The 27,334-nt window shown below is 40.9% G+C and overlaps 2 protein-coding genes across 2 annotated transcripts; both read right to left on the bottom strand.

The window, feature by feature from the left end:
• Window positions 1–16,969: 16,969 nt before the first annotated feature.
• On the bottom strand, window positions 16,970–18,879 carry LOC106393481. The gene is made up of 2 exons (XM_048765714.1): window positions 17,886–18,879; window positions 16,970–17,804 (listed from the first exon to the last, which is right to left on the bottom strand). The coding sequence occupies exon 2, from the start codon at window positions 17,781–17,783 to the stop codon at window positions 17,139–17,141; it is 645 nt and encodes a 214-aa protein (XP_048621671.1). The 5' UTR covers window positions 17,784–17,804; window positions 17,886–18,879; the 3' UTR covers window positions 16,970–17,138.
• A 2,821-nt stretch (window positions 18,880–21,700) lies between these two features.
• Window positions 21,701–22,768, bottom strand: LOC125591851. Its single transcript, XM_048766724.1, has 2 exons — window positions 22,057–22,768; window positions 21,701–21,897 (listed from the first exon to the last, which is right to left on the bottom strand). Exons 1-2 carry the CDS (start codon window positions 22,766–22,768, stop codon window positions 21,701–21,703), a joined length of 909 nt encoding a protein of 302 aa, XP_048622681.1.
• Window positions 22,769–27,334: the final 4,566 nt, after the last annotated feature.

Genomic DNA, 27,334 nt, shown 5'->3' with positions numbered 1-27,334 from the left:
AATGACAACACATTTATTAAAACCATATAACGGCACACAACAAGGTGTTATTAAATATACAAACTACAAATTAAATATGCTCAACGCAAACACACATAAAAATGAGACTTCATATTTGGATATATTTAAATAAATAATTTTAAATATATTATATTCTTGATAATTTTAAAATTACTTAAAAAGAAACTAAATTATTAAAAAATTAATATACAAATAAAACTAAAGCAATATTTTGTAACGTCAAAATAATAAATGAATGAAAAATATATTATGTTAATAAAATAGACTTTAGATTTTAAAGACTTTTAATTCATGTAATATTAAAAAAATTAAAATTTGTTTATTTCAATTAATAGTTTACCATTATATATATTAAAATAATATTCTAGATCGATATTCAATTGTCAGTTTTCAATTATTACACGTAAAAAATATTATTAAGTACGTTTTTTTAAAAGGGGATTTTATATTTTAAGTAGGTTATTGGAGTACTTTTTCTTTTCGTGAATTTATTTGAGATGAGATTCCGATCTTTTAAACTAAGATCATTTATGATCTATACATAATTATATTTTTTTTACATAACTCTAAAATCTCGGACTTGATTCTTCATATTTTATTAGTTAATTGTGTTACATATAATAGAAATACTTACTTCAAACTAAAAATATATAAAAAAAAAATCAAATTTAAAAATTAGTTATATATAATTTAATATACAAAAATTCGCATACAAATAAAAATGATAAATGTAACAAATTTAAATATATTATCGAGAAATGATCTAGTTTATGTAAAATCTACATACAATTAAAAAGTAAACGTTTAGCACATTAAAATTTACATATTTACGTATCTATACAAGCACTTTTTAATGTAAAGTTTACATAAATATAAAATGAAAATTGTGCAACTCAAGAAAACTTTACTAACCAAAAATGTATAATTTACAAAAATAATGATTTAAGTTGCTTATGTAAATAATGTATTTGCCTTAATCTTTTAGAATGATACAAAGGAGTTTATATACAGAGGATGTCATTAGTAGTTTCCTAAAACAGAGGAAGACATAATATATAAATGATACAAAGGAGTTTATATACAGAGGATGTCATTAGTAGTTTCCTAAAACAGAGGAAGACATAATATATACAATTGATTCTCATATTTCTAATACGCCCCCTCAAGATGGAGTGTCCGCAGTAACTCCAATCTTGTCTCTGAGTTCTAGAAACCTTGCACGCGAGAGAGGCTTTGTCAGAGCATCCGCTAGCTGGTCTCGTGTGTTAACGTGAAAGACACGTAATGCTCCTCTTGTTACCTGACCTCGGACGAAGTGGTAATCAATAGCAATGTGCTTCATTCGAAAGTGGAATACCGGATTGGCACAGAGAAACGTCGCACCTACATTGTCGCAGTGAATGAGGGGCGAAGAAGGCAGCTGTATCCCAAGCTCAGTTAAGAGATTGCAAATCCAAGATAGTTCGGCTGCAGTGCTGGCGACAGCTCTATATTCCGCTTCAGTCGAGGACCTTGCAACACCTTTCTGTTTCTTACTTGCCCATGAGATTGGGTGTTTACCCAAGTAGATGATGAATGAGTTTGTTGAGACGTTGTCATCGGAGTCCCCAGCCCAATCCGTGTCTGAGTATCCATGTAATATCAGCCTGTTCGTCGCAGAGATGTAAATACCATGAGTGGGTGTACCTGCTAGGTAGTGTAATATCCTCTTTGCAGCTTGCCAATGTTCGTCAGTGGGTTTGTGCATGAATTGAGACAGACTGTTCACCGCAAATCCAATGTCTGGTCGAGTGAATTGCAGGTACTGCAAGCTTCCTATGAGTTTTCTGTATTTTGAAGGATCAGTGAGAGAGGTTCCAGAGTTGAGATGGAGTTTTGGAGAAGATGCCATGGGTGTTGTGACTGGACGAGCATTGGTCATGTCATACTTGTGGAGGACATCGAAGATGTACTTCCACTGATTCAGATGTAAGCCAGAGTATGTACGATGTGCATCAATACCCAAGAAGTAATTGAGCTCTTCCGGGTCTTTGACAGAGAATCTCTCAGCTAGGAGTTGTAAGACTCGCTTGATTGACAGTTTTGAATTTCCTGTAACCACAATGTCATCAACATACACGAGTAAATACGTTAAATCCGATCCCCTTTTTAGAATAAAAAGAGATGTGTCTGCTAGGGAGTTGTAGAATCCTAAGCTGAGAAGGAACGAACGGATTTCTGTGTACCAAGCTCTGGGAGCTTGCTTGAGCCTGTAAACCGCTTTCTTGAGGTGACATACATGATCCGGTTTATCAGAGTCAATAAAACCCGGTGGCTGCTCCATGTAGACCTCTTCAGTTAACGTTCCTTGGAGGAACGCATTGTTAACATCCAGTTGTTGTATAGGCCAACCGCTACTGACTGCAATGTCCAGAACCAAACGTAGTGTGGTAGATTTGATTACCGGACTGAATGTATCAGTGTAGTCTCGTCCATGTTGTTGATTATACCCTTTTGTGAAGAGATGATATTTGCAGCAACGATGTGAACCATTGGAGAAGAACTTATTCGTGTAGATCCAAAGACAGGCTATGACATTCTGGTCGCGAGGTCGCGGAACAAGTTCAAATGTGTCATTACGCGCAAACGCATCTATCTCAGTCGACATTGATCCACGCCACCTCTTATCTTGTAGCGCTTGTTTAAGAGTAGCTGGTTCCATCGGGATAATAGATGATAGTGCAGCAGTGTAGTTGTATTTGGGATTGGGCTTGACTATCTGGTTTTTGCCGGCGAGTAACCATGCGATGTTGATTCGGAGGTGGGTCTGCATTATCAGAAGCTGAGACAGAGCTATTTGTAGTCGTGGCGTCCTGTGTCTGTTGTAGAGGCGCCGGTTCCGAACTTGTCAGCGGTTGTTGCGGTTGCACAGTTGAGGTTGGAGGAGACAACTCCGGTGCAGCAGTAGGCGGAGCTGGTGTGCTTAATGTTCCAGTAGAATTATCCTGTACCTGCAGGGGAGGAATCAAGCTCGTGGTTCCCGTTGGTTGTACGAATGGCGGTTGGTTTGGAGGTATTGAGGAGGTTCTTATAACAGTAACTAGTGGTAATGGAATATATGGTGGTTCGTCTGTGGTGTTTGGGGCCGGAGATAGTGGTTTCTTGGATTTGAATGGGAAGACGGTCTCGTCAAAAGTGACATGTCGCGAGACATAAAATACGACCAGAGGGAGTGTGTAAGCAGAGAAAGGCACTTTGTGACTGAGAGTATTCGAGAAAAACACAAGGCATTGATTTGTCCTACATTTTGTTTGCATTGTAAGGTCGTAGCCATGGATAACAGAGGCATCCATATACTCTGGTTTTGAGGTAGTTGGGTTGGGTTTGGAAGAGTTTATGGAAGGGAGTCTCCATGTTGAGGACTGGTGTGGGAAGCCGTTTTATGAGGTAGGTAGCAGTGGCGAAAGCAAAAGGCCAGTATTTCTTGGGCATGGCCGAATGGGTAAGGAGAGTAAGGCCAGTTTCTACTATGTGCCGATGTTTCCGCTCGGCAATACCATTGTGTTCTGGAGTGTGTGGTGGGGATGTAAGGTGATTGATGCCAGCTTCTGTTAGTAGAGATCGCAAGGCGATGAACTCACCACCATTGTCAGAGAACAAAGTGCCTATCTTTGTGGAGAATTTGTTTTCGACCAAGCTTTTGAAAGCTTTGAATATTTCCAGGGTTTGGGATTTAGTTTTGAGAGGGTAAAGCCATGTATATCTGGTGTAGTGATCTACCAAAACTAGGTAGTATTTGAAATTGTCAAGGGAAAGTATAGGAGAACTCCACAAGTCTGAGAAAATGTATTGTAATAGTTTTGTAGAAGTAATAGAGGATTGAGCAAAAAGCAGTTTATGAGATTTATTGATTGCACAATCTGAACATAATGTGTTTTGTGTTACAGAGTTGGCAATAGGTAAAGAAAAACCGGAAACAATAGACTGAAGAATAAAAGAAGACGGGTGTCCTAGGCGAAAGTGCCAATCAGACATTTTTGGTTTTGGTGAGGGTGATGCGTAAAAAGACTGAAGGTTTGGTGTTTGGGTTGGCCATTCGTACAACTCATCCTTGGTCTTTCCTTGGATCAACAGGACACCCGAGCTCAATTCCTTCACCTGAAAGGAAGCAGGGAAAAAATCCACCGAAACATTGTTAGCATTACACAACCGGTAGACAGAGATCAAGTTCTTTTTGATATTTGGAACACAAAGAATGTTATTGAGTCGCAACTGTCTGGTGATAGTACGTAAAGAGAGAGAGACAGTATGAGATATCGATAAACCTGATCCGTCACCAATGAGAACAGAGTCCGAGCCATTGTAAGGCTGCGCGAGCTTCATGTTCTGGAGTTCACTGGTGATGTGGTGTGTGGCTCCAGAGTCCATCATCCAGGCGTTTGTGGGATTCTGAGCAGAGACAGCCATGTTGGCTCGTGGTTGTCACGGTTGGAACGGTGAGGGGTTGTAGCCAGAGTTCAATGATTGAGCGAGTTGAGGACAGCGTCGAGCATTGTGGCCGAAAACACTACAGATTTGACATTTCCCTTGGTATCCTTTCGAAGACCGAGAGTCCTGTCGTGAAGCATTGTTGTAGTGTTGCTGCGGTTTGTTGTTGTTCCAGTTTGAATTGTGGAAGCGGTACTGCTGATTGTAGTTGTTGTTCTGCCGTGGGCGAGAAGTCGCAACGTTTGCAGCTACTGGAATCGTGTTGAGAGTAGTTGCGTTCATGGAGAGTAGCTTGGCCTCTTTGTTGATCAACTTCTCATGAATCTCCACAATCGAAGGCGTAGTGTCTCTACCTTCAACCTGTTCAACCACTGATTTTAGTCCTCCGGGAGCCCATCAATGATATACTCGATCTTATCCTCATGATCGAGCGATTTCCCAAGTAGAGCAAGCTGATCAAAACGTGTAGTCAAACTCCTCATGTAATCATCGATCGTCTTGTCTCCTTTTGTGAAGGTTTTGAGTTGGGGACGAAGTTGTTGAATGTGGCCACGGCTCGGCGTAGCATAAGTCGCACTTAGGGACTTCCACACATCTCGGGATGTTTTGGTGTTAGTCACCAACGCTTGGATTGATGGAGAGAGTGTGCCAAGGAGGCCACTGTAAATAAGGCGATCTTGGCGTCGCCATTTGGTATGATCAGGGTTGATCGTAATGACATCATCGAGAGTTGTTGTCTTGTCTAGTTCAGTGGTAGTGCCGTCAATATAGCCGGCAAGATTGTAGCCATCAAGCAGAGCATGGAAATGAAGATTCCAGGTCATGAAGTTGGTGGAGTTGAGCTTCGTGATGTTGACCATGTTGATGTTGAGAACGGATTTTGAGTCATCGATTTGTTCTGCAATGGTCGTCATGATGGAAAAAAAAATTAGGGTTTGGCGGCTAGAGAAGTTTAGGGTTACCGATGGCTCTTGATACCATATAAATAATGTATTTGCCTTAATCTTTTAGAATGATACAAAGGAGTTTATATACAGAGGATCTCGCTAGTAGTTTCCTAAAACAGAGGAAGACATAATATATACAATTGATTCTCATATCTATAATAGCTTATTTTTAAAAAATAAAAAAGAGAAACCCATCAAAGAAAATAATAAAACTCTCGTGCTTGTTTTTTTTTTTTTTGACGTCGAAAGGCTCATTCTATTACTCAAACTTGAGGTGGTCTAGGTAACCCAACCGGAATAGAACAACCAATAAAAAGTAACTCCCTATCGAAGGATCTCGCAGTCTTAACTAAAAAATCTGAAATCTGGTTCCGCGCCCGTGGAACATGAATAATGCTGAAGTCCGGGAAGCATATCTGTAACGTCTCTATCCTCTCCAACTCCGTCGTAAAACTTGGCCACGCCTGAGGGTTCTTTATCATTGCAATTAGTTCCTTACAATCCGTCCTGAAGCTCTGACATGTTGAGTGTTGAAGCATATTCTCCATATCTCAGTGCTTCTACTTCTGAATGCAAGGCTGATTCGCGTTGAGTGAAATTCCTTGTTCCCATAAGTTGAATGTTCCCACCACTGTCCATCCATACCCATCCGCATCCACTGAATTGAGCAGAAGATGTCCAAGATCCATCTAATAAGCAGATATTACCCAAGCTTATGACTTGGGTTACCACAGGGTTATTATCCTGTACCACTGGTTGTACCACTGGTTGTACCACTTCGTTAGCATCAAACCAGGCTTTGCATTCACTTTCTGCATGTCGAACTAGTTCCAAAGGATCTCTATCTACACCCCTGAAAAGTTTGTCATTCCCAGCCTTCCAAATATACCATATTATCCAGGGATAAGGATCCCTGTCTAGTTCTGGTTCAATAATGCTATTCTTCCTCCAAAATAGATAGTCCATATTTGTGTAGACACTTGATACGGAAAATATATCTGGGCTTGTCGGAGTCGACGATAATGACCAAACTTGGAGAGCTGGCGGACATTCAAAAACGGCATGGGTTACTATTTCCTCTAGTTCTCCACATCTTGGACAGTAATTGTCACACCTCATATTGCGTCTTGTTAAGTTTCTCGTTACTGCCACATGACCAGTTAACAGTTGCCATATAAGATGACATATCTTCTTCGGCGCCTTTATCTGCCACGCAAAGGCTTGGAGCTTAGTGATGCTTGGCTCTAGAACTTCCTTCTCAGCCGATGGCATTAGTACATTCTGAGCCACCCATTATCCAGATTTAACCGTGTATTGGCCATTCCTTGTGTAGCTCCAGCAAAAAGTATCCCGACGATGAGTTGGGCTTATGGCTAGACTCCTTATGAGAGGTATGTCCTCAAGACTGACATAATTCTCCTATAGACCAATGTCCCATTCCTTCGATACCTGGTCAATAAGATCGCTGACTCTCATATTCAGGTGCATAGCTGGCGCTATGGGAATAGCTGGCCTCGCAGGAGTCGTTGGAACCCACGGGTCCTCCCACAACTTGACTTCATACCCTGAATGTATCTTCTGTCTGATCCCCAGTAATAACAACTTCCTTGCGGCATAAATGTTTGTCCACACATAGGATGGGCTGGTAAAAGTGTTCGCTCTTAATGGAGAACTCAATCTATAGTATCTTCCCCTCAAGACCCGCGCAACCAAAGAATCAGGGAATTGAACTAGCCTCCATAATTGTTTTGCCAATAGCGCCAAGTTGAACTCATGGATCATACGGAAATCGATCCCACCTTCCTCTCTTGGTAAGCAAACTTTTTCCCACTTTGCCCAGTGTATCCCTCTTTTTGGTGGATTTGAACTCCACCAGAATTGTGAAATGGCACTAGCAAGGTTTTCACATATCTCCAATGGTAGTAGAAAAGTAGACATCACGTATGTCGGTAGACCGAGCAAAATGGATTTTATCATCACTTCCTTCCCTCCTTTCGATAGCCATCTGCCTGTCCATCCATTCACTCTATGCATCAACTTATCCTTTAGAAATGCAAAAATTTTGCACTTGGAACCACTTATGTCTTCTGGGATACCAAGATAGGTTTTCCCTCGTTCTGTATTCCAAGCACATCTTTAAGCTCTTGTCTCATAGTCACATTAATCCGCTTACCAAAGAGTAAGGACGATTTATCAAAGTTAATACATTGTCCAGATGCTTTGCCATATTTCCTACCTACTTTCATTACTTCTTCACATTCACGGGGCTCTGCCTTACAGAAGAAAAGGCTATCATCAGCAAAGAGAAGGTGGGATACCGACGGACACGTGCGTGTGACGCGCATCCCTGTTATCTTCCCTTGGATCTCTGCATGATTAAGAAGGCTAACAAGCGCTTACGTGCATAGAATAAAAATGAAAGGAGACAAAGGATCTCCTTGACGTAAACCTCTACCTAGAACAATATTTCCTCTTGGCTCTCCATTCATAAGGACCTTATATTTCACCGACGTAATACACCGCATTATCCAGGTGATCCATGTCTCTGAGAACCCCATCTTGCGCATGACAGCTTCAATAAAGGACCATTCCATCATGTCATATGCCTTGATCATGTCTGTCTTATGGCCATTCTCTTATTGCGTCCACTAGGTTTAGTTCTGAGAGCGTGGAACATCTCCTGAGCAATCATGATGTTGTCAGAGATCTGTCTCCCAGCAACAAAGGCCGACTGAGTCTCCAATATCAATCCTGGTAGCACTTTCTTTAATCTCTGGAATAAGACCTTAGAGATTATCTTGTAACTGACGTTACATAAGCTAATGGGTCTAAACTGAGCCATCTCATTAGGCCTCGTTGTCTTCGGGATGAGACATATATTTGTATCATTCAGTCCAGTCGCCACCGTCCCCTCAAAAAGGAATTTATTGACCATAAGAGTCAAATCCTCCTTTACTATATCCCAGAATTTCTGATAGAAAAGCGCAGTCATCCCATCTGGTCCTGGGGCCTTCTCTGGATGCGTAGCAAAGAGCGCCAGTTTGATCTCCCATTCAGAGACCGGAGCTGTAAGGTTATCATTCATAGCACCAGTGATCGACGCTGGAACTTGAGAAAGTGCGTCTTCAATATCCTCTGGATTCGATGACTCAAAGATCTGTCTAAAATAACTAGTAGCAATGGCTACTAATCCTACTTCATCCTCAACTATGTTTCCATTCTCATCTAGGAGCTGTGTGATCTTATTCCTTGCTCTTCTTTGCTTTGTTAAGGCATGAAAAAATTTCGTATTTCTGTCCCCTTCTTTCAGCCAAAACACCCGACTCTTTTGTTTCCAGAACAATTCTTCTGCTTTAAGAGCATCAGAGAGTTCCTTTAACGCTGCTGCAATTTCCTCTGTTGTAGCGTTATCATCAGCGTACAGATCCTCCACCTTTTCCTTAAGCTCCTCCACCAATTTAGCCGAGTTAACATTATGTTGTCTCCTCCATTCACTCAAGGCTCTCCTGCAACTAGAAATTTGTTCCATAATAGTCTCATGAGAAGGAAGATCAGGAGATTTCCATCCCTCAAGAATAACTTTCCTTAGTTCCTCATTATCCACCCATCTTTTATCTAACTTAAATTTTCTTGATCTCCTCATTGGCTTTACGAGGATGTCTGCAAGAATCGGACGATGATCCGATCCCCATAGCCTCATATACTTCACAGTCGAGTGTGGAAATTTTTCATGCCAATCTGCGTTTCCTACTGCTCTATCTAAGCGACATCGAACAGTTGCTCCTCCTGCTCTCTTCCCTACCCAGGAGAGCATGTCCCCCGTGAAAGGAAACTCCAACATCCCACAGTCATTAAGCATCTGCTTAAAAGGGAGGAATGAACTATCAGGACGTTGTCTCCCTCCTTCTTTCTCATTATGACATGTGATTTCATTAAAATCTCCTATCATGAACCAAGGTCCATTTCTTGTTGTTGAGAAACGCGTAAGACGTTCCCAAACTTGATCACACCTTTCAAGTACAGGTTCCCCATAAACAAACGTCATATAAACTTTTATTCCATCAATGACTGCCTCAATGTCAATCATACGGTTATTCGAAAATAAAACATTAACACGATCCTGGGCGATGCTAAACCTCCGCTGAGTCCAAGTGGCTCAACAGTAAATAAATGATCAAATCCTAAGTCGGCTTGAATGTTTTGCAACAGCAGCCTTCTGTTCTTCGTCTCAGAAAGGAACACAAGTCCTGGGCGATGCTTCTGACACATCTTAGTAAGGCTTCGAACTGTGAGGTCGTTCCCAATCCCTCGACAGTTCCAACTGAGTGTCCTCATATCTGATCGTGGGATGGATTTTTGGAACCCATCAAACCATCACTTGTTGACGAACCACCTCTCAGCTTTTTTGAACTTTGGTGACGCCTTGATTTTCCTGCATCAACATGAGACGATGTCAAACGCTTCCGAGGAGATCCCCGACGAAGAATCTCAAATTTCCTACTCGTAATGCCCAAAGAGACATTCGTTTTTGCACCATTCCGCCTGCTCCTAGACGGTTTGTCATCCGATCTTCCTATCTTGACTGAAGCTTGACGAGAACCCAAACTATCCATCTCCGTAAGTTCCTGACCTAAGAGATCATCATCACGCACGTCACACTCCATCATCTCGCCATCATGCGGATCAGCAATCTCCATGTCACTCAGGGCACCTATGATCTGCTTATCCCCAAGTCCCTCTTGTAGCTCCTGATCAATTAAAGCAGGAAATGAAAGCGCTCGAGTAGCTTCCTTTAGATGTTTAGTTACATTTTCTTCTATAGGGATATCAACCCGAGATGGCGTAACAATGGTACTGGCCAGTCCTCTTGTTACCGGAGCCTCTGGTGATCGCATTGCCTCAGAACCTGCTTGCCATCACTTCATGTACCCGCCGAATGTTCATATGGAACAATGTCTTGGCTAGTAATGGGTGGCTCCACACAATATTCTCTCTGGTCACCTAGTGATTTCTGTCTCCAAGTAAGTGCGGGCTTTCGGTCATATGGACCTGTACCAGCGCGTGATCCACCATATCTATTACTCCTCGAATGATCGTCCCGTCTACGCATGATCCTATCAGAATGAGAGCGACGATAGTTGCTTTCTTCATCATACTTCCTATCGCTAGAATCATATCTCGAGCCGCAAGATTGGTTGTACCTGCCGTGGCTTATCTCATTACCGTAACGAGGTTGCGTTCCATTATTCTGATGCGAGATAGACTGATTGTGCCTCTGGTCCAAAGGGACTTGCACTCGAGTGAAAACACCATGTCGCTCTGTCTGTGGTTGTATCCTATTTTTGACATCCAACGACGGGCAATACTCCTTCTCATGCGTTAACATACCACAGGTTGAGCAATGTTTGAACAACATTTCGTACTTGATTTCCAACGTGACCTCATCCCCTTCCGGCGACTCACCCTTACGCGAGAACTTTAAAGGTCAACGGGTATCCACCTGAATGAGCATACGACCCTCGGTATGCTCCACTTTGTCGACATGTCCCAATCGCGAACGTATATTGCGCAGATTTTGATCCGTCCATAGGTGCAAAGGGATCCCTATCAGACGCACCCAAAATGGGATTATCCATGGATAGTCGTCGTGAACAATTGGCTCCCAACGGACCAACACCACCATACAGAAATTAAAGTGGAACGGTCCCTGCCGAAGAACCGATTGCAGGTCTTCTTCCGTTGTGAAGTTTAAAAGAAACTTCCCATTACCCAAATCATTAGCCGTAATGCGATCAGCTAAACCCCAATGCAAAGGCATTTTATGGAGTAGTTTCTCCACGTTTTGTTTCTTTGGATTAAGGATCTTTCCGATCAGTGACAAGCTGAATTCATCAAGGATTGTAGGATCATCCTGGCTAGTGAGCTTGATCGGTTCATCATCATCGTCGTAGAGTATTCCTTTCCCCTTAATGTCCGCCATATGAGCAGAGTGATTCCTATGAGAGGACCCCATACGAAGGACGTAGGATCATTACGACAAGGATCGTATAGATCAGGTTATGGAGAGAGATGAATATATTTAATCTGATCGTAGGGAAACAGAGCGGCTTCAACTTGCAGTAGAACGGAGAGAGATGTAGTGGAGCAGAGGTCGCCTTGAATCTGAATCGAACGTGATGAAGTATAACGTAGAGAGATGTAGCTGAGGATCGTCTAATAATCTACACGTCAATGAACGTATTGATTATGTGGAGATCAAAGTTTCAATGGAAACTTTAAACTAGGAAACACGAGAACAGAGATCACGCCATGAATCTGTCGTTACTTAGGAGAAAAAAAATCTGAAAGCCTTGGTTTATCAGAGACCTCTGTCCGATCACAAGGAGTGTGGGGTAATCTCCCTTGCGATGGAGAAACCAGAGTACAGTCCGTCGAGATGAAGGATCTACGTCACCGGAAGCTAGATCTGGAAATCGCCTTCGTCATCCCCTCGTGCTTGTTTGATAGCTCTTTCGTCAAAGCAATATATTATCAAACATGGATCCAGAATTTTTTGGGCAACAAGAATCAGAAGAAAAAGAGTCATATTTGTCGCATGAAGACGATGAGTTAGATGCCCTTATTATTTTATTGGTGGTCTTCATTTTCTGTCAGATGATGTGTTTGAAGAAGTGACAACGTGAACTTCAGTTACAAATTGAACGTCCCAGTTATTAAACGGGAAAATTAGAAGATTGGGCAACTTTTAAGTTTGAATTAGAAATTTGGGCAAGCCCATGTTTTAATTAGGTTGTTGGGCAACCTAGTAGGAGAGAGAAGAAAAAGTGGACAGTTTTAACCTTTTTGCCCAACAATCTTGAGCTGAAATTCGTGGGACCAGGCTATTTTTTGCCCAGAAAAACTTGCCTCAGGAATACCGACACAAGCGCGCCGGATGTGCGTGTAAGAGACGAATTGAATATTATATTATTTTAATTTAAAAAGGAAACATGGTATTGGGCTTCGTTTTTGGGCTATTTGACCCCAAAACTTAAAGGCCTTATATGTGATGATTTCTCGCGGGAAACAACGGCTCCAAGGTGGACGAATGGCCATTAATGACTGGTGACTTTGGAAAACATGTGTTTTACTTTAATTTATTAATTAAAAACATGACAACAATTAATTATTTAATACAAAAACGTATCAACCCTATCTCTTTGTCTGTCTCCTTGTTGAGGAGTAAAAAAGGCTACCGAACAAGGGAACTTGAGGCAGAATTTTACACACAGAGGCATGAGCTGCATCCGATATGGTGAGGGAGGAAATGGTATGGCGGATGGTGGGTGTTCTGTATCTAGCATCGAAGGTAAATCATATATAAGCCGTACACCATTGCATTTATGACATTATAGTTATTGCTGAAATCATTTATTACAGATTTGAGGGTGTTCGGAATTCAGGTGTTTTTTTGTGCGAAACTATATTTATTGCTTCTGATTAGCACATTGAATTTTTAAATAAATTTATGTTTTATTTTTCGTAGGTGTTCACGATTTATACATCGTTGTAATCTCTGGACGGTGGATTATGTACGACACTGGTGACTGGGATTTTAAACTTGATAGCGACCGTATGGGGAGGGCTGTCTATGCGAAGTTGATAACTTCTGTTGAAGACTTGGAGCGGGCCATTATTGAGTCATACGGTCTAGTTGGAATGTCTGTTGCCGTTGAGATGTCATATTGGCTTGGTGAACACGGATCTTGTGCTGTTGGTGAAAGAGAAGCTCCTGTTCAAATTTCCAAAGATAAGGATTTCGACTTGTTTACTTCGGCACGTAAGGTGGACAAGTACATCAACGTATTTGTCACATTCAAAGAGGAAATAGATGGGAAAATCCATTTTCTGAGGCCAATGGGGAATCTTTTGAAGTCCAAAGAAGTTGCCAGCAGCAACGAAATGCAAGTTGGGAGTACGTCTGCTGATGTGCACACCCGGAATGAAGTTAATGACGGTGAGACTGATTTGACCGAAGATGAAATAATTCTGATGGGAGTTGCGGAAATTAAAGCAGTTTATGCCTAAAATGGTTTTGGGATGCGTGAAGTGGATGGAACTGCATGTGAAGTTCAGAATAAAGTGGAGACAACTGAAGATGCTGCGTTAGGGGAAGGCGAAGATGCCGACGATGAGGATTATGATTACAATTTATGGCATGATTTTGTTGGACGAAATTGCGAATGGGACGATGATAAGGATGAGGATGGAGGGGTAGGTGGTGGTGGTCGAACAAACGTAACATATGGAGGTGTACGTGGTGAGGTGGTGACTAAAACGAGGAGTGGACGAACTAATCCTTCTTCAAACAAAGGCAGTGGTTCATCTACAAACAAACAGCGTACCGCAAACCCACCATCAACTTTTGAAGATTACATAGATGAGGGTAGAGATTACATAGGCTCATCTAGGATTTCGATGGAGAATATTGAAGAAGCAAGTAACAATTTAGCTGTCAAGTCAAGTGATCAAGTGGCCGACACTAAGAATCATTCAGATCCAAATCAAGAAGAGGACCCAAGTTTGGACAACAGCTCCCAAATGTTGGTTCTCCAGACTCCTCCAAAGCCGTTCAACATGCATACTCGGGAAGTTGACGACAGGGATGATTTCGTTGGGCAGGTCCCTCAATGTGTTTCGTCTAGACCGACACATGATACATCTGATGGAGAAGACGAGGATGACGACTTTGTCGAACCGGTACCTCAGTGTGTTTCGGGTGGTCAGACACATGAAACCCTGGTTGGAGAAGACGAGGATGACGACTTTATCGAACTGGTACCTCAGTCTCGAAGCCGTGAGGAAGACGCAAGAAGACGTCGTGAAAAGGATAAGGCTGATGACGAATCACTCATGAAATCCGTTAGAGCCGTTGAGCTATATGGATATGAGGATGTAGAAGCTTCGTCTAACAACGAAGCAGTTAACGATTATACCGTCGATGATATTGACTTCACTCTAGCAGATGCTGATATGTACACTGGGAAGCTATTCAGTAGCAAGCAAGAATTCAAGATCAGTTTGCACATTTATGCCTTAAAGCAGGTGTTCAGGTTTAAGTTCCACAAACATGCATTTAACTACGTCGCAGCGAAATGCATTGATAAAAACTGTAAATTTTATGTTATGGCTAAGCAATTGGGGAATCTTCGACATATCAGGTGAGGAAGGCGTAACTGAAGCATGTCTGCACATCTGATGCTAAAGCGCAATATAAGAAACATGCGACGTCGAAAGTAATAGCTGCACTAATGAGATCGAAGTATGAAAGGCTCCAAGCTGGACCGCGCGCATCTGAATTACCCGAGATGCTCCGGAGTGAGTTCTTGTTTACGGCCACATATTGGAAATGTTGGAAAGCAAAAGAGTTAGCAACTGTGGCTGCACAAGGAACAGAAGAGAGCTCTTACAAGCTCCTGCCGAAATATTTTTATGTTGTAAAGTATGCAAATCCTGGGTCCATTACTAATATCAAAACTGAAAAAGATGATAAGGGTCAGACAAGGTTTAAGTACGTGTTCATGGCGCTGAAAGCTTGCATTGACGGGTGGAAGCATCTACGGAAGGTTATTGTGGTTGATGGTACTCATATGTTTGGAAGTACAAAGGGTGTTTAATAACTGCAAGTGGGCAAGATGCCAATTTTCAGGTATTCCCTATAGCGTTTGCTGTTATAGACAATGAAACAAACGAGTCTTGGAGTTGGTTATTCGAATACTTAAGGTCTACAAATAATTCCATTAATTACTCACTTTTATTACTCAACATTCATAACTAGGGATGTCAAATGGGCTTAATGACCATGGGTTAACCAAGACCAACCCCAAATGGTCTGACCATATTAGGCCCAATTGACATCTCTATTCATAATTCCATTAATATTTATCTTTACTCACTTTTCATTGATTAAACGGTATACGAATACTGAAGGTATACGAATACTGAAGGTATACGAGAGAAAATGGTATACGAATACTGACGGTAAACAAATACTGACGGTATACGAATACTAACGGTATTCGAATACTGACGGTATACGAATACTGACGGTGTACGAATACTGACGGTATTCGAATACTTAAGGTCTACGAATACTGACGGTATTCGAATACTTAAGGTCTACGAATAATTCCATTAATTACTCACTTTTATTACTCAACATTCATAACTAGGGATGTCAAATGGGCTTAATGACCATGGGTTAACCAAGACCAACCCCAAATGGTCTGACCATATTAGGCCCAATTGACATCTCTTCATAATTCCATTAATATTTATCTTTACTCACTTTTCATTGATTAAACAGTATACGAATACTGAAGGTATACGAATACTGAAGGTATACGAGAGAAAACATATAACATTGACGAATACTTTAGGTCTACGAGAGAAAGCAGATAACATTGACGAATACTTAAGGTATACGAATACTTAAGGTCTACGAATACTTAAGCTATACGATAGAAAACAGATAACATCGAGGATAACATAAATAAAGTCCTAGAGGATGTGAGAAATGTTGCAGCATATCCAAAATAGCCTGCAGTTTTTACAAGAACCTTCAAAATCGACTGTGTAATCATGGCCATAAAGGCAGCTTGGTGACTTGATTACCTCATCATCCAGAAATTTGAAAGATGCACCATATCTGTTCATGTATGGCGCTCCAAATGATATCAATCGCCACTCTAGATCAGCTCCCAGTCCAACTATCACATCCGAGCGAAGGTCATAGTGATTAGCTTCGAACTGCTGAAACAGTTTACTGGCTTCCTTGTCATTGCCAATACACACGTTGAAAATACCGACTGCTAAAGTTGATAAATCATGATTTGGGACATTTGGTTGCAATATTCTAATACATTTCTCAGGACCTACGATCAGTGCTACATAGAGCCCTTCATAGTAGATAGCGTTTGTGTTGCCAGCTGTTACGCACTTGATGAAAAACTCTCGAAACTGACCACCAGTGCAGATTTGACATGTTGCAAAGGTGACCATTGGCTGAACATTACACTTCCTTAAGACGGAGGATTCGTGGACAAGTGCATAACCGCGTTTCCCAGCCCGCAAAATACCACCAAGATAGTAGAATGAATCCGCTCCCACCATCTCTATTATTTTACACAAAATTTCTTCTGGAAGATTGGGGATGTTTAGAGATGCCATACTATTGAGTTCTGTTGGAGATGTTTATCAGAAGCATTGAATATGTATATATAGAATAAAGAAATAAACAAAGGAGTCTTATGAGTTACTAGGAAAGTTATTGTCCCCTCCGACATTTTGTACCTAACACACTCAGAGAAATAGTTATTGCAATCAATTTTTAAATTTTACACTAATACTTATTAAATGAAACAGTAAAAACACCAACTACTTCTGAAATTGTTTTCCTTTGAAACAAATAACTAACACACTATGGTGAGATCTTGCATGGATATTATACTCTAATAACCCTAAACCCTAAACATGCAACCCTAAACCCTAAACACTAAACCCTAAACCCTAAACTCTAAACCCTAAATATATAAGAAATACGATATAAAACCTTCAAAGATAAACTGATCTGTTTGAATTATAGTGTCTGGATGAATGAAAATATACAATAACCGTTAACAATTCGGTTTAACAAACGAAATGAAGCAGGCAGTATACACGTCTTCAACCATCGTTTTGAACTTTTGCGTTTCCAATAAATTCTTCATAGGTATCCATCGCGTATTTCTGACGGAATATGTCCACCTTTTTGTCATCGATCTGCCCCATATCCTCATAGGAGTATCCCGCTGCATGCATTTCCAGAAATTTGACCGCGCATGGTCCACAGTCGCCAGACCTTTCGTTGAAGTAAATATTGTCTGGACGCACCCATGAAAATGCTTGGTCTTCTTCAGGATGACTACTATCGGAAGGAGGCGAAAACGCAGCTAAGACATGAGGCAATGCGCGTAGAAGATAAGCCATGTGCTTGTTCACCTCATTATCGGACTCATTAAGGGGAATGTTGCAGTCCAAAATCTCCACTTGTCTGCATGTCAAGTTGATCACAAGACCAACCCAATGATCTTTTCCCCACATCATTGGGGCGTACACCCTGTCCACATCAACCAACAACACCTGCTTGTCATTCCGACGCGGCGTTTTTCCGGTGAAACTGAAACTGACAAGCCCTCCCCAGTTGAATCCCAATTTATCTGAGGCCTTCTCGAACTCTGCGAACTTTGATATGATGCCCGCAATACTGAAGTAGTCTACAAATCTGCACCTCCGACTCAGATAATTGCGTCCATGTCGCCTTACTAGCATACTAATTAGCACAGAAATGTGCTGAAAAATATGTACAAACCATTAGAAAAATATGTACAAACCACTTGAATAAAACGGATTAAGTTCTGATGAATGGAATACCTCGGTACTGACCCAATTTGTTGGCCGCGCCAACGACAGGAAGAACTTATTTGAGACATGGATCCCAATAACAATTTCGAATTCCCTGAAATTTGAGAACAAACCAAAAGTCAATATTAAACATTTGACAGTCCAAGAAATTTATACAGTATATCCAAACAACTTACTGTGCCGGTTTCTCGCTGAGAATTGACTGAAACTCTTGAAACTGTGCTTTCTCCAAGTCTGCTAAGGGCGTATATTTGGGTTTCTTGCAGCTTTGGAAAAGCTTCTTCAATCTCTTGTCTGGGGTGTACACTCCTCCAATATTTGTTGAACGTCTCGGAATACGCTTCGTCTGGAGGTCATCTTTTTTGGTTAAGCTTATTGGAATACATTTCCCTTCTAGCTCTGCTTTTTTTAATGACCTAGTCAGATATCGACTCAGCTTCGAATTCCCAACGTCTGGTGTGCGACATTCCGTCATCGGATCATCCTCTGGCGGTGTCTTGTAATCTTCAGAATTTGTCGGTGACGCTTTACCACCTTGTTCCTCCGGCGGAAGGACGTAAGATTCAGGATGAGACCAAACGGTAAGCATCCTACAAGTGTTCTCCTGTGGATCTTTATAGACATTGTCACTCCGTATCCCCTTTTCAACCTCTTCTGCTAACAAATTTAGCCCTAATATTGGAGACTCATCTCCCCCCTCGCCCTGACAACGTTCAGATATAGCTCATTCAAATACTTCGATTCAGATGTAGTTTAACATTAAAATACCTAATCAACATAATCTGTACACCCGGCAAAATTATCTTAACACTTGACTAACTAATATGAATACCTCTGATCTCTCACCTGAAAACTATCAAACAGATCAGTATACCTGACTACTTAAGCTGAACACCTCTTAAATTAACCTGAATTCCAGACCAAACAAATGAGTATTCCTGTAAACCTCATAAATTAACATGAATACCTGAACTATTAACCAGAATACCAGACCAAACAAATCAGTATTCCTGTACACCTCAAAAATTAACCTGAATACCTTAACTAAATAACCTGAATACCTAACCAAACAAATCAGTATTCCTGTACACCTCACTCTTTCAGCTCTTGCTCCTTATCTGATAAGTTTCCTGGTTCAGCCTGTTTACATATCCCACGACGAGGTCGAATAGGACGCTGAGGTGCCTGAGTCGAACTTCCAGGTTCATCACATGCTTTCCCAAACCGCCTAGACGGCTTTTGACACTTCTTTTTGACACCAACACCTTCAGCCTTTTCGACTGGCTTCAGAGGTGGAAGGGATGAATCACCTCCTCTAAAGTCTGTTGCTTTGAACTCGTGCCCTTCCCGCATTCGACGAACTAAGTTATCTATTTTGGGATCGATTACTTCTTTCTTCCACTTTTGATCCCCACCTTCATTTGGGATTGAATACGTAACAATAACCTCAAACAAAGAACACAAACATTCATAAGTACACAAAGTTTGAGCGTCTTAACTTCTGTTTTGCAAATAAGATAGACAACAGCATTGTACCTCAGTTTGGGTTTCCACCAGAAGTATGTCTTCAAAATTCAGAAGTGCATTTGTTGAGTCGCATCCTTCTGGTTCTTGCAAGAAAGAAGTGGTTTTATTAGGTTCGGGAATTTTCTCAAGCAATGAGGGGATAGCTTTAAAAGCAAAAAGTTGCAGCGCCAGAGGGAACCCATAACACGCTGTTGACTGCTGTTTCAAACGAAGGCGCATGACCGAAAGGGATTTATCCATTTTAGAAGGATCAGAAGGTTGAGGTGGTTTCAATCTAGACAGAGTGCTGACGAATGCCTCTCTCCCCCATGGATATTGAAGAAATGATCTGGTGTCTTCCAGCATCTCGACGTAAGCAGGCATCACAAGAAGAAGTTTGTGACCACAAACCAGGAGCCCATCTACAAGCGCAATGAGAGCTAGTGGCAACCGCTTCCACTCAGGAAGACTAGGCTGTTCAAGCATACGAAGAACATCTGGTACAGTCACGTCTTCATCTTCAGTTTCAAACAACTCTTTCCACATACGTCCAGGTGTGGCATCGATAGATTCTGACCCGTTTCCAACTTTTTCCCTTTCAGGCTCGCATTTCAGCCCCGTGATGTCTCCGAACTCACGCAGAGAAAAGCGTAGTGGCTTGTCTGCAAACAAGAACCAGAGCTCATATAGGCGCATCGTAACCAGCTGACGGCTGAGGAGAGAATGTACAAGTTTCGCAGAGTTTGAGCAGCGTGATACAGGTAAGTGGAACAGAGCTCCAAACTGACTTCCTAGAAGACAATTCATTTCAGGGGAGCCTCTTAGCAACTTCACTAACGATCCAATGATACTCACCTTTGAATAGATGTTCAGTCGAGGTTTGCCAGGATAGCAATTACGTGCGAACAGTCTTTCCGGGAAAGTTGGCGTGGTGACAATAAATTCCGGCTCGGTGGATGCAGCTTCGTCTTGTTCAGTGGATGCAGCTTCTTCTTGGTCGGTGGATGCAGCTTCCTCTAGTTCGGACTCCGTGCTAGATACTGAAATACAATGACCAAATCCAGACATTTACCCAACGCTTTATTTTTAAAAACTTTTTCCAAAGAATTTCACAGCGAAGCTTAGCGAAAGGAGATGCCTGCATAACGAGACGCAGTTTTGCCTAGTCGGGGAATTTTCTTGGGATTTGCTTCTCTATCACTGGGGCATTGACTACGAGTCGCCCTCCTCGAGGGCGTTACGCTGGAGGGGGATACCATGCCGATCTGGGTACAGTCGAGAGTGGTTCTTATGTGGGATTCTTCTTATGTTTGGTTCTCAATTGCAACTGTTTAGAGGTGGTTCTGGTATATTTTGATATAAGAGATGTTTTGGTTTTTCTAATTTCCTTCTTTTTTATTCTTTTATTAGGTCTTTTTTTTATTTTTAAATAAAAAATCAAGAGGTGGCACGGTCGTAATATCAAGAACCACGCGCGCCCTCTGTCGACATTTCACAAGTCTGGAAAAGGCGATTCGTCCAATCTTCTAATTTAAACTCGAGGTCGCCCAACTCTCTAATATCAAACTTGCAATTTGCCCAATTTGCCAATTTTTCCTTATTAAACTCATGATTCAAAGTTATTAAATGATGCTTTAACAAGGAACACGAATCCACTACCAGTTCCAGAAGGTGCATATAGTTTGTAATAGTTTGGTTTGAGATATTTTGTTCAAAGCGGGTTTGTAACTGGATCTGATTTCCCGATTTATCAGATTGGTTAAATATAAAATATATTTTAAATCATACATATGTTTCTAAATAATTAACTATTTTATTGTATAATATCAGCAAAGTTTTATCTAGTTGATTGGGGTTTTGCAAATCGCCGAAACTTTTTAGCTCCATATCGAGGTGTTTGATACCATCTACAAGAGTTTCCTGGTCAAAATTCTACTCCTTAGAATGATAAAGAGTTGTTTAATCACCGTCATGCTTCCTTGAGATATGTTATCGAGAAATTTTTTGGTATATTGAAATCTCGATTTCTAATTTTTAAATCTATTTTTAGCTTACAAGACACACACGAAGATCATACTTGCGTGTGTTGGGTTACATGATTTTCTTCGGAAGTTCTGTAGAACAAATAATTTTCGTGAAGAAAAAGACTCTGATGATGTAAAAGATCTTTAAGAAGTTAATAACAATGATGAAATTCTTGAAGAAATTCTCGTAAATCAGGATCAGCAAAGAGATCATGCCAATCAAGTGAGAGCCACAATAGCAACAAATACGCAGAGTGATTTTTTTTTTTTTTTTTTTGTCATCAGCAAACAGACTCATATAGACTCTGCGAACCAAACTGGTAGTTCCACATCCATGTGAACGACGAAAGACGATTGTTTCCTTGCACATCGTGCTAGGCTATCCGCCTTTTTGTTCTCTGTCCGGGGTACATGAATGATCTCTGAGCTAATAAAACTTGTCTTCAGTATCGTTATATCGTGCCGGTAACTCTCAAACGCCGGCCATTCCTCTGGTTCCAAAACCATCTTCACCAATTGAGAACAATCCGTAGCAAATGTAACCTGAAACTGATGCAAATTCCTCATGCATTGCATTGTCCATATCAATGCTTCCATTTCCGCATGGAGAGGTGACAGACATGCCATAGTATTCCTAGCCCCCAACAAACCCTGGAATCCCTCGAGTGTACTATACCATCCTTGGCCTGAGTAAGGCTCTTTGTCTTTCCAGGAACCATTTATAAAGCACCAACGACCTACCCTCAGCTGACGGTGCAAACCCTCACCCTGTTGTGTTAGCTGTTTTGTCTTCAACACCTGAGCTTCCGCCCAAAGCGTTGATTCGGTTTCCGCAAGCTTAATTGTCTCCCTTGGGTCAATATCCAAATTACTGAACACCTTATTATTCCTTCCTTTCCAAATATACCATAATAACCACGCAAAATGATGATCCTTCATCTTCGGGAGTACCCTCCAAAAGAGGTGATCCATATTCGTAAAGAGCGAGCTAGTAGGAAAGTAAACTGGGTTTAACGGTATCTTTGACAAGGCCCAAACTTGTTGCGCAGGAGGGCACTCAAAGAACACATGGTTTATTGATTCCTCCTCAGCTCCACATCTAGCACAACAAATATCTCCCCTTATTCCTCTTGCTTGCAAATTCTTCTTAACAGCAATACATCCGGATACCATTTGCCATAAAAAGTGTCTAATCTTCAGAGGACATCTCACGTTCCAGTAGAACGCTTTTAGACTATCCACCGTGGGTCCATAAAACTCTGGTGGTTTTGCCTTATCCGGATATACCCGTTCTAACTGATATCCTGACTTGCCCGAATATTTCCCATTCTTTGTGAAGTGCCAACCATCCTTATCCACCATCTGATTCCTACTCAAAGGGATGCTTTCAATAATTTGAGCATCTTCCACCAAATCCCGAATTAGTTGCATGTTCCAAGTACGTGAAATAGGATCTATTAAAGAATCCACTGTGAGGTCTTGATAATTGTCATGTTGATTTTTATTTGCTGGTCTCAGGCGAGTGGTTGGGAGCCATGGATCACTCCATACAGAGATAGAGGACCCCGTTCCCACCCTTTTGATTAGTCCTTTGTTAACCAGAGATCTAGCTGATACAATACTCCTCCACCCATATGACGGGGAGTATGAACGGATCGGTTCCAGGGGTGATGCATTCCTATAGTACAGTCCTTTAAAAACTCGAGCAAAAAGTGATGAAGGCTTCTCCATCAGCCTCCATAATTGCTTTCCAAGCATAGCCGTATTAAAATCCGTAATATCCTTAAAACCCAAACCTCCTTCATCCTTGTTTGTACATACTTTGTCCCATGACTTCCAGTGCATGCCCCTTGTGTTTCCCCCTGGACTCCACCAAAATTTGGAAACCGCACTCGTCAACTTCTTCACTGTTGCTTTGGGCAACCGATATATAGACATCACATGGTTAGGTAAAGCCGTAACTACTGATTTAATAATTACTTCCTTTCCATCTTTAGAAAAAAAATTAAATGTCCATCCATTAACCCTATTATTCAAACGGTCCTGGACAAAACCAAAGACCTGAATTTTGGATCCTCCCATATTTTCCGGCAGACACAGGTATGACCCCATCCCACCTAAATTCTGTATCCCTAGGATGTCTCTCAACTCTTGTCTAGCGGATTTCTCCACCTTATGCCCAAATTGTATCGAAGATTTCTGAAAGTTAATCAGTTGACCCGACACCACCTCATATTCCTTTAAGATTCTAAGAATTGTCTGACATTCTTCCTTCTGTGCCTTACAGAAAAAAAGACTATCATCTGCGAACAACATATGAGAAATCGAAGGGCTAGCTCTAGCAACCTTCATGCCCGTAAATTGATTACCCCTTTCAGCCTTCTTAATATTCACAATCAAAGCCTCAGTACACATAATAAAAAGATAAGGGGATAATGGATCCCCTTGCCGTAAACCTCTTTGAGGGATTATATTTCCCCGCGGCTGTCCATTTAACAATACATGATATTGAACCGATGATATACATCCTATGATTAATTTAACCCAATGCTGATCAAACCCCATCTTAAGAAGTACCGCTTGAATAAAATCCCACTCCACCCGATCATACGCTTTACTCATATCCGTCTTAATCGCCGTGTATTTACTTTGACAAGCCTTATTAGTCCGCAATCCATGAAACATTTCCTGTGCAATAAGAATGTTATCCGAAATCAGCCTTCCTGGCACAAACGCTGATTGTGTCTCCGAAATTAACCGTGGGAGACATGATTTGAGTCTCTGACATAAGACCTTCGAAATAACCTTGTACCCTACATTACACAAACTAATCGGCCTCAATTTGGACATCCTAGTAGGTCTTTCCATCTTCGGGATCATACATATATTGGTAGTATTTAGCCTTGGATCCATTACTCCTGTAACCAGGAAATTATTAACTGTCTCAACCAAATCACTTTTGATAATATGCCATGCGTGTTGGAAGAAAAGCACTGTCATCCCATCCGGACCCGGAGCTTTCTCCGGATGCATCATAAACAAGGCCTGCCGAACTTCCTCCTCCGTTGCTAACCTTAACAACCCATTATTCATTTGTGGAGTAATTGACGGAACTATTTCCACCAGAAAACCCTCAAATTCAGAAGGAGAGGTAGTGCTAAACAAATCCTCAAAATATTCAACCGCCACCTTTTCTACCCCCTGTTCTTCTGTTATCCAATTACCAATTTCATCATGAAGGCCCACAATTCTATTCCGAACTCGTCTTTGTTTCGTTAATGCATGATAGAACTTAGTGTTTAGATCTCCCCACGAATACCACCTATTTCGACTTTTTTGGTGCCAATATTCCTCCTCATCCTTATAAGCCTCTTGCAATTTCCTAGAAACTTCTAAAATATCCTCTTGTGTCCTATTATAATCCGATTGGACCTCTTCCAGTGCGTTTTGGAGATTCTGAATTTTATCTTTTCCATATGGTGGATTATTTTTCCATCACGCTGCAATTTCATGGCGACAATTACTAATTTTTGAAACAAAATCCCCTGACTGTCCTTCATTATTTTCCAGCCAGCCTGAGGCTATTGACTCCATGAGTCCATCCTGTCCGATCCAACGTTTATCGAACCTAAACTGCCCCCGTCTGCAATATACCTTATCCTCTAAAACTGCCACCACTGGCCGATGGTCAGACGCTACCATCCCTAAATACTCGGTATAAGAGCAGGGAAAAAGCATATGCCAGTCTTCATTTGCTAGAGCTCGATCTAGTCTACATCTGATCAGCACCGCCCCCTTTCCTTTTCCCCTTCTCCCCTGCCATGACCATGTATTTCCTCTAGCTGGAAATTCCAACAAACCACAGTTTCTAATCATGTCATTGAAAGGGACAAAAGAGTTTGGGCTTCGTAAAGATCCCCCATCTTTTTCATGATTTCCGGTGATCTCGTTTAAATCACCAATAATGAACCAAGGGTCTGTTCGCGATAACCCATACCTCGTCAAACGTTCCCATACTTGTTCCCTCAATTTTTGTACCGGTTCACCATACACAAACGTGAGGTAAACTGTCTTCCCAAGAACGACGGCCTCTACATCAATCATTCTGTTACTCGAATAGAGTATTTGTACCTGAAATTCATCGTTGTAAAAAAGCGCTAACCCCCCACTCCTACCATTTGGATCCACTGTCACCAGACGATCATATCCAAAATGTGATTGAACTCCTTGAACGAATTCTAAATCTTGCTTAGTTTCCGATAAGAATAAAAAACCAGGTTTATGTTTATACCAAAATTTTCGAAGATAACTTATTGTCGAGTGATTCTCCATTCCTCTACAATTCCAGCTTAGGATCCTCATAAAATTTTATTTTGATCATGCTCCCAAGAGCTAGAGAATGGGGGATTGACGATTCCCAACCATCTGAAATAACTTAAAATCCCAACCCTCCAGTCCAAAAGATGTTGCCCAATAACCTTGGAACAATTTTCAAACTTGTCCCTCCCACAACTCCAACTACATGTACCAATTTACTGCCCATAAAACCATGTCCATCCCCTCCAATAACCAAGACCTTGTAACAGTATTATACGATCAATTAGCCATACATACCCGAACAAATAAGCCATGTACCCACCTAAGAACCACAGCGGTACTAGACTGAAACGATCACCCATATTGAAACAACTAAACGTGCCAGGCCCACCGGCCCACGACGCCACTTCACCCACCACCAAAACGTCCAAAGAGACATACCAATACAAACCTACCAATCCATTCTGATCGCTGATATTCCAACAACATAAAAAGACCTCAAATAAAACCAGTGGAAACAAACAATGTAATATCTCAATCAAATCCATAAGCCAATATTCCAAGATATCATAAATATTCCAATGCTTCCAATATTTCACCATAAAATGATTACAAAGCATCAGAGACACACTCGTAAATAAAACCAAACCCAAAATCTTAACCGTAAACATGAGATAAATGCTCATCGAGCTTATTAAAAACCATAAACCCCCAGACCCCATAACCAATACCCCGTACCATGCATTCTCTAGCATTCTCTTTTAGACCACTCTGATCTATAAAATCAAACCTTAAAGTTGCCAGATTTCAGGGTTGAAGCTCCCTTACTCTCTTGTTGTTTGCCCCCATCACCCTGACGAGTGCTAGCCTTAGCTGCAGCACGTTTAACTACATGTGGAGTGATTTTATGTTATAAAAATAACCTATGATATATGAAATGAAAAACATGTGTTTCAGTTTTTATATTTTTTATTTTACTACAAAGCTGAATTTATTGCAAATCAATTTCATTGATTTATAATAATCCACCTATTTTGGTTTTGAATTATGTATCATTGATTCTAAGGTGTTATTGTTTTATATATTTTGATTGATTTAGAAATCATACAGTATTTATAAATCAAAGTAAAATATACAAATTTTCAAATTCTCTCGGATTAGTATTTACAAATCCGAAGGTTTTCCCTCGGATTTGAGCCTTTGTATTTTTAACAAAGAAATCCATGCAAATCCATTCAAATTCATTATGAAATCAAATCTATTATTAAACCCGTATTATTGAATAACACTTGATTTGAATTAGAATTTATAAATCATTAAACCAATAACACATAATTTCAATACATATTTTAAAATTATATAACCAATAACACTAAATTTAGTTTGGATTTTCTAATCCATCAAAATACACCAACAAATAACCCCCACTTATCTATTTGTTTGATTTAAAAATAAATGGATTTATTAAATCCAAGGAGGATTTCCAAATTCATTAAAATACTAGAACCAATAACCCCCAACAAGTCTTTAGCTTATTGTAGTATTGTCTCTAGGTAAATATAGAAACACATAAGTTGTTGTGTAGGAGAAAACTCTTGTATACTCTTGATA

This window comes from Brassica napus, chromosome C8 (assembly GCF_020379485.1).
Source record: "Brassica napus cultivar Da-Ae chromosome C8, Da-Ae, whole genome shotgun sequence".
In the NCBI taxonomy this organism is placed as follows: domain Eukaryota; kingdom Viridiplantae; phylum Streptophyta; class Magnoliopsida; order Brassicales; family Brassicaceae; genus Brassica; species Brassica napus.
The sequence above is the reverse complement of the archived record's forward strand: the minus strand, read 5'-3'. Positions and strand labels throughout refer to the sequence as shown.

What these genes read in the sequence shown, in the direction of transcription:
- LOC106393481 (XM_048765714.1), bottom strand. Translation starts at nt 17,783, where the DNA reads ATGCTAGTAAGGCGACATGGACGCAATTATCTGAGTCGGAGGTGCAGA.
- LOC125591851 (XM_048766724.1), bottom strand. Translation starts at nt 22,768, where the DNA reads ATGGTGGATAAGGATGGTTGGCACTTCACAAAGAATGGGAAATATTCG. An exon ending in TACACTCGAGGGATTCCAGG is followed by an intron (nt 21,898 to 22,056) that starts GTTTGTTGGGGG and finishes TTTTGGAACCAG; the next exon opens with AGGAATGGCCGGCGTTTGAG.